This window comes from Haliaeetus leucocephalus, unplaced genomic scaffold, assembly GCF_000737465.1.
Source record: "Haliaeetus leucocephalus isolate CR32 unplaced genomic scaffold, Haliaeetus_leucocephalus-4.0 Scaffold802, whole genome shotgun sequence".
NCBI classification, from domain to species: Eukaryota; Metazoa; Chordata; class Aves; order Accipitriformes; family Accipitridae; genus Haliaeetus; species Haliaeetus leucocephalus.
Genome location: NW_010973238.1, coordinates 1,230,909 through 1,238,797, shown reverse-complemented (window position 1 = coordinate 1,238,797; position 7,889 = coordinate 1,230,909). Strand labels below are relative to the sequence as shown.

At 59.4% G+C, this 7,889-nt stretch overlaps 1 protein-coding gene across 1 annotated transcript in view; it reads right to left on the bottom strand.

The window, feature by feature from the left end:
* TBX1 (T-box 1) overlaps positions 1-7,889 on the bottom strand; it is a 10,236-nt gene that overhangs the window by 360 nt on the left and 1,987 nt on the right. Inside the window, exons 4-9 of the mRNA XM_010581750.1 lie at positions 4,677-4,778; positions 3,086-3,257; positions 2,691-2,846; positions 1,212-1,279; positions 899-999; positions 8-92 (exon numbers count right to left, since the gene is read on the bottom strand). Coding sequence (XP_010580052.1) covers positions 8-92; positions 899-999; positions 1,212-1,279; positions 2,691-2,846; positions 3,086-3,257; positions 4,677-4,778 — 684 coding nt within the window. The remainder of the gene's footprint in view (positions 1-7; positions 93-898; positions 1,000-1,211; positions 1,280-2,690; positions 2,847-3,085; positions 3,258-4,676; positions 4,779-7,889) is intronic.

The following is a 7,889-nucleotide window of genomic DNA, read 5'->3' as shown; positions in this document are numbered from 1 at the left end:
GCGGGACATGAGCTGCTGGTGCGCGGCCTCGGCGTGCAGCGGCGTCCCGCCGGCCGCCTCCCGCTCGTACTCCCGCCGGCTCTCGGCAGCATCTGCGGGGGCACACAGCGTCAGCACCGCCGCCCCCGACGGGCCGGGCTGCAGGTAATCAACTTAAATCAATAACAACAAAAAAAAAAGGCGGCGCGCGAAGATAGAAGCGAGGCTTGCAAGCGAAGTGTGCAGCAGCATGCAGCAGGAACCGGGGCTTGTGGGGCAGGACCTTCTGACTGCGATAAATGGAGCTGAATTGACTGACAAGCTGGTACACGCCTGAAATTTTTGCAATTGTGTAACACTAAACAAATACAGACTTCCCTTTATTTTGCAGGCCCGGAGTGTGTTGGAAGAAAGGCCCTCGGTTGTCTTTGCAGTTGTTTGCTCTGCGTAATGGAAAAGGAGTCAATGGGCAGAGGTGCTGTTCGACCTGACTGCAGCTCCTGAATGGGAGCAGGTCGGCCCTGAACGCGCTGCTGAGGAGCGTTAAAAGGGCAATGGGAGGAGGAGACAGTGGCCCTCGCGGCATCCCTGCCTGAAAAGCTGAACCTGCTGCCGAAAAGTAAAAAATGGGACACTAAAGGAAAAGGGCAGCGTCATTCAAAGCAGCAAAGTTGCTTAAGCACAACAGCAGTGAGTGTTTTAGACCTAGGAAGAACAAATTAGGCTATGAAGGTGGCTACTTTTGTTTAAAAAATAGGTGGTAGTGCAAAGCTCATTAGCAATGGAGCTGTGCCCGCTGCAGGTGGCTGTGCACCGGCATGGTGTGCAACTCTGGCCCCAAGCATGCATGCGCTGAGGCCGGCCGTGCAGGCCAGCAGGTCCAGGGTGACAGGCTGGCCCAGCCGTTGGGGGCTCTCACCTTTCTCTGTCCCGTTCTGGTGGGCTGGGGAAGAGACTGGATTCCGGGATCTGGCAAAAGCGCTCATGAGAGGAAGGGCCCCTGGCCTGTGATTCCTGGGCCTGGAAGAAGGAGAGAAGTGATACAGAGCTGATGGTCCAACAGAATGAGCACTTGGAGCATTGCTGCTGTGAGCTGCAGCTGGCAAACGGGGCCTGACCCAGTGTCCCCCGAATTCCATGCAAGCCTTGTGCAAGTGTAAGCTGGGCAGGTGCATGTGAAACTGGGGGTGAAAGTGGGGTGCAGTCAATACTCAATAAAGACACAGCCTTACCAGTCCTCAGGGTCACAGTCTCTGAATCCCTTGGCGAAAGGGTTGCTGGCAATCTTCAGCTGCGTGATCTGTGAGGAAAAGCGGGGTAAATGTCTCAAAGCAGTTTGCACGGGGCTCCCTGGTCAGACAGTGAGCGTGTCCCTGAGCGGGCTTTGGGAGTCAGCAGTGCCTAGTGTAACAGAGAGGGCCCAGGTGGCCGGTGGAGCCAGGGCGCGCTCTGCCACAGAGCACAAACGTGCTTTCCCTCTGTTAGAAAATGCGGGCTAGTACGCTATCTAATAGGAGTTCAAGGCGAAGGGACAGGCAGCCCGAGTCGGCTGCAAAAGCTGTGTAAATGCACTTGTAAGAAAATGCCATATTATATGGGTCACCACCGGAGCAGCTAAAACAAATCACTGGATAAATCATACTTATGTATTTATTTAATTCGGCAGGGAGAAGGCAGGACATTTTCTATATTTAAGCAAATCCACGGATAAAGTATGCGATTGTGAGTTTCCGGAATGGGTTGAAAAACAAACGTTAAGCCCCTCAGTGACAGTTCCAGCCTTAGAGGTCAAACTGATAGAAAGCAGGAGAGAAAGAGCAGCTGTCCAGAGCCATCAGGCAAATGCCAGCCAGGGAGGGACTCCGGAGCCCCTTAAAGGCACAGCCTTGCTCCGGCCCCGCCGCCTCTCCGGGGCGGGGTGCCGGTCCGACCGCAGCATCCCGGGGGGACCCGGGTCGATTTGCTCGGAGCCGCTGCAGAGGGTGGCACCGCCGGCGGCTGCTCGGGGACAGCCCCGCGACCCAGCCCCGGCACGGGGCTGCGGCATCAGCGCAGAGCGAGGCGGTTTGGAGCAGCGCTGAAAAGCCCCCGCTATGAAATCGTATTTGCACTCGCGGCTGGGATTCCTGCTCTTCACGTTACGCTGATGCGATTTAAAGCAGCAATTGGATTAACTGCTGCCCAGAAATCCACATCACATTAGGGGGGCTGGGTCGTTTTGTTTCGTTTTGTTTCTTTTTTTTAACATACAATTGTATTCCGGGGAGGAACAGACCGCTACGAGTTTAGAGAAGTAAAATAGCAGGTTTATCCAAACAAATTGTGAGTGACGTTTCACAGCGGGAAGCCTGTAGTTTCCAAACTAGCCCCAGTCTCGGGTTTACATAGGTAATGAGGTCCCCCCGGGCGGGGGGAAGCCGGCGATGGGGCTGGAGCTCACGCCGCTTCCTCGGCGCGCAGCGATGCAGCTCTGCGCAGCTCCCCGGCTATCGGGTTCCTTGCGCTGCCCCGGAATGGGTTTAGCAGACGGGGAGGAGGAGGCGGGAATACCCCCAGACACCCCCACCACCGATGGACACCCGCAGCCCGGCCTTCCGTCCGGGAGCCGGGAGAAGGGGCTGAGCCAGCACCCGGTGCGCCCGCACCCCTGGGACCTCCGGGGTGACACCACCCCCCCTTTTTCGTTGTCTCGGGCCCCGCTGCCGCCTCACCCGGTGGTTCTGGTAGGCGGTCACGGCCGTGAAGCGTGTCTCCTCGAAGACGAAGGTTTTGAAGTTCTCCTCCGCGTATTTCTCGCTGTCTTTCCGGGGGTCCACGTAGACCACGTGAAAACGGGGCTGGTATCTGTGCATGGAGTTCAAAATGATCTGAATGATAAAACGAGCAAGGAGACAATAACTGATCCAGGCAGAGCATCGAGAGACGAGAGCGCAGCCCCCGGCCCTGCCGGCTCCCTTGCCCGACAGCAGCTGCGGGGCTGGGGCGGGACGGGGCCGTGGAGCCCCTAGGGAGGGGCGCGGGCAGGGGCACCCCACGGGAATCACGGCACGGGGAGTTCCCCCCGGGGCAGCCCCGTGCTCGACACCTTTTCCCGGGGGACACTTACATGCCCGTTGTCATCCAGCAAATTGTTGGTCAGTTTGAGCTTATCGAAGGAAACGATCTGCTTCATCCACTGCGCCCCTTTCGCCGGGGAGTCCGGGTGGTAATGCACCCTCCCAGGGGTGGCGGGGTCGGCTTTGCCGGCCACCAGCCAGGAGGAGCTGTGGAAGGCGTACCTGAGGGAGGGGAAGACACCCTCAGCCGCAGCCCGGGGGGCTCCCGCCACCGCCCCCCGCAGCGGCTCCCCACGGCCCCGCAGGACCCGGCCCGGGAGGATCCCCCCCGGCCCGGCAAGGGGGAAGCGCCGGCTCCCCCCCCCGCCCAGTACCACTTCCTACGGCAACAAGAGGAAAGAGCGCTCCTCCACAGCCAGAGGCGTTGTGGGGGGGAAATAATATCTTATCAGGTCACCGATCGAACTGGTGGGAGAGAAATCTGCAGGGCGGAGAAAATGCACAGCTACCTGCACAGATTTGGCAGAGAAGCCACAAAAGCTCCTCTAAAAAAACGGGTGGAAGGGAGCCCTCTATACAGTAATGTTCTGGCTTTAAGTGAAGAGTGGAAAGTTAGTTATGTGTAGATTAATAGCAGGTCCAGAGTTTCGCAGTCTTGTTTCATTCTTTCAAAGTACATATTCAACTGTAACATTTAAAACAGAGAAACCAATCTTCTATATGCGTGTTTACTTTAAAAGCCAGTGTTTGCACAGGGGGAATTAGACACCATTGGACTCGAGCAGAAACATTACTTTTTAAAGATATACTCAATTGGATGTTATATATCCCACTTCCCTTGACAAGCAAACATTTCTAGGACGCCCTGAGAATTTGGATATCTGTCTAAATATTTATATATCGGACCCTGTGATTCCTACGCGGGCTGCCTGCTCGGCGTCCTGATCTGAAGCTAAATACATAATGCGCCTTTCACTGTCTTTAAATTAAAGGGGTTCCCAACCAGACCGCATCGCTGCCTTGCGAGTCACCGGTTTCCAAGGCCTTCCTACGCTGCCGTTGGAAACAAGGGCAGGGTTTTGTGGCTCGGATGGCGGGTGCCTCTCCAGAGCACAAAACCCGCTCTCTTCACCCAAGCACCCAGCCGGCTCCCCAGTGGGCATGGCACAGCCCCAGGACGCCCGCGGGGCCAGCACCGCCGGGCCACCTGCCCCAGCTAAGAGGCTACGGCACTTGAGGAGCACCGGGGGGATTTTTGTTAGGGGGAATGGGTGTTTGCTGGGTAGAGATGTGGAGCAGCGGGATGGGGAGGGCTTTTCTGGGCAGGACAAGGCGGTTCCTGCCCTGCTGCCCCGCAGAAACCTGTGCATCTGCCTGCCCCGCACCAATCTGGTCCCAGCCGCTGCGGGTGTTGTGAGAAACCCAAGGGGGGCCCTGCGGGTCTGCGCCCCACACTATTCCTGGCCCCAAACTCGTTGCAACAGTGTGAAACAGACCCCAGGGTAGCCACATCCTCGTCTTGCACCAATACGTGTCAGGCCCAGGGGCACATCCCCGAGCCACGGGAGGGGCAGGGGGCAGGCAGCCACCCGCCAGTCCCTACAGTGCCGAGCATGGCAGGGCAGGCAGGGTGTTACTTGCCGGTATCGCTTGTCATCCACGGGGACAAAATCCATGAGGAGCATGTAGTCAGCCATAGGGTCCATCCCAAATATCTTCACCTGGAAGGTGGGGAACATGCGCCTGGCACAGAGAGGAAAGAGAGGAGAGCTGAGCTGAGGGGCAGCAGGGAGTCCCGAGGAGCTGGTGCAGGTACCCGCACCCTCCCCGGCCCGGGGGTGCTCAGGGCTGGGTGAGGGAGCCCTGCAGCCTTCCCGGCCCTTTCCCTCCAGCTGCCCCGGCGTACGCCCGGTTGCAACGTCAGGTCCCCTCGCAGGAACCGCTGGCTGAAACGGGAGGAAAAGGCAGATGCAGCCGGGCAGCATGAGGAGAGGGGCTGCGTGTCCCTCAGCCCCAGAGGACGAGCTGGGGCAGCGCTGGGCAGTCCTGCCTCTCTGCCAGTTCTGGGGCCGCTTGTGTCGGACACACGAAATGCCCTGCTGTGGTGGGACACAGAGGCCAGAGGGGGAACAAGCACCACCACTGCCTTTGCCATGGGGAGACACAAGTGAAAAGAATTTCCTCCTCGCGGTTTCCCCATCCTTCCAGCTGACCTGATTTGAGGTAGATGCAAGGCACTACCCCGTCTCCGGACCCACACTCAAGCCAGGGGCAGAGCCCCGGGAGGCTCGGGCAGCCTGGGGGGGCACGTCTAGAATCTCCTGTGGGCAACGCGAGGGGACCAAGTTCCCACTTCTGCAGCTTCTGCCTCCCCAAATCTGCCCAGCAGTTACAGCAGCAGTGTGGTCCCTGGGGCCAGCGGGAGACCTCCCGCAGCCTGGAGGGGCCAAACGCACCCCCCCGGCAGGCAGGGACTAGAGGGCAACGGGGACCTCCCAGTGAGTGAGCTCCCGGCTCCGCTTCGTTGCCAGAGCCCGGTCAGGCTCCCGGTCCCTGTAAGTCTGCGGGGCAAAAGCAGAGCGGGAAGGAGCCCGCAGGTCGGCCCCCGGGGCTGTTCCCACTGCCCTGCTCCGCGCAGGCCCCCAGGGACCCCAGTCTAAGCCGGGGCACCAGTCCCATGCTCAGCAACGGCACGACTCCTTCGAGGGGCTGCGGGGCAAATGCGATCGGAGGTGGGTTAAGGGAAGGGGCCGGGGCGGCCCCCCTGTCCCTCCCTCCCTCTGCACACACCGGTGACAGGGCCCGGCCCCCGGCTCCCCGGCGGGACACGCCGAAGATGCGCCTTCGCGCTGGGGCTCGTTACGGCTTCGGTTTTTTCGGTTTTGTTTGATGTATTTTTTTTCCCCCGAGTAGGAAACCAAGCGAGCGACAGCGGGCGGCATTCCGGGAAGGGGGTTTGCAGCCGTTGAAAAACCAAACTCCCAACATCCCCTGAAAAAACAACCCGATCAAACGCGGACATCGAGAGCCCCCCCCGGGCTCATTCTCGGGGGGCATGGCCGGACCTGCTGCGCGTCTTCCCGGGGCTTTTTTGGTTGTGCGCCGCTGCTCTCTGCCGAGGAAAGTCTGCCTGCCAGGGCGGTGGGGCAACAGGGCTCTGGCCCCGCAGCTCCTTCCAGTCTGGGCCCGGCACTGCCGGGCAGCATCAGGATCGGGCGGCTGCGTCTCCCTCTCTGTAACGCTTTAGCCAACTCTGGAGGACGTTTCCAATCGCTCCCTCTGTTATTATTATTTTTAAAGGTGTTAAAGCCCCCATTAGCTTCAGTTCCGGTGTTTCTTGTTTTAAAACTTAGTTTTAAAACAAACAACCCGAGATGATAAGACCCACCTAGACAAACAGCAGGGCCAGCCCAGAGGCGCTGGGAGAGAACAGTGCCTTCCCCGAGCCTTTCCCTGCTGGTTTTACCCCGTTTTGTCCTCTTTTTAGCTGCATGTCTGGAGATTTGTCGGTGTCATAAAGTAAACGAAGAGGGGGGAAAAAAGCCTGATTCAAATCGAGTTGGTTCATTTCCGAGCCCTTTTGGAGTGGGGTATTTGCAATCCTTTCGCTGTCCCGGGAGAGCGAAGAACGCCAGATCGAAGAGCTCCTGTTCGCAGAGAGCCTCCGCCTGGAGACTGAACGACCTTTTCCGCTAAGGAAAGCAGCGCCGAGCCCGGCGCCGGGCTCAGGGGCCGTGGCCGGAGACAGGCACCATCTCCGGGAAATAACGCCTGGGGTCCCGCAGCGCAGCGCCGGCCCCTCCGCCGGCTGCTTTTCTACTGAGCACCGCGGTGATTTTTTTCTTTTATTTTAGCAAACTGCTAATTAAAAAAAAAAGCAACCGTGTACATATAAAATATTTCAATTTTTGCACCTTTGGGACCCTCAGAACCGCTGGAGGGAGAGCGGGAGCGCACGGCCGTGGTCACCGCTGGTGCTGGGCCCTTTCGGAGCGGACCCCGACGAGCCGCGCTGCGCCCTTCTCCCCCGGCGACGGGGGCTGCGGCAGTGCCCGGGGCTCCAGCTGCCGCCGCTGCAGCCACCCCCGGGGCTAACTGCGAGCAAGCACCGGAGGATTTGTTAGTTTGTTTGCTTTTCTTTTTCTTTTCTCCCTCACCGCCGGATCGCTTTAAATCAAAGGAAGAGACCAGAGCCCGAGCAATGCGCTCCCCACCCCGCCGAAGGCAGCGTTTGCCCAGAGCCTGCGCGGGGAAAGCTCCGCAGCTCTGCCCGAGCCACCACGGCGCTTCCCGGCGATCACAATTAAATGCAGTAATTAACAACCGTAACTGGGGCTCCTCTTTCCCCCACATGTTTTGCTCGTTTCTAACGCGGTCGCATCAGCCGTTTCCTTTGTTCCCTGGCCGGGAGCCGGGTCCCGGCCCGCCGAGCCCAGCCGAGCCGCCGGCGGAACCGCGCCTCGGCTGCCGGAGCAGGACCGAGGAGAGCCAGGCTGAGCCGGGCTCCTCACTCGATAGTCGGGAAATGCAACAGTCCTGGAGGACGTTTCAAGGTGCAGAATTGGGGTCTGTTTGCGTCCCCGCCGGCAGGAAAAGATCTGCCCGTGCTAAAAATTTATTTAGTTACAGGTATTGCACGGGTTGGTTTGTTAGTTTTTTCTCCCCCCCACCCCCCCCGTGCCGTTGCTGTCCGCCCCGGGAGCACAGTGTCCTCCGCAAACAGGGATCTGAGTCCCGTGCGGGGTAACCGAAAGCCGAAGGCGCCCGGCGGAGCACAGCGCCCTTTCCAGCGGGAGCTGCAACCCGACGGCGGAGCGCACGGCGCGGCTCCCCCGGGCCGGGCCGGGCCGGGCC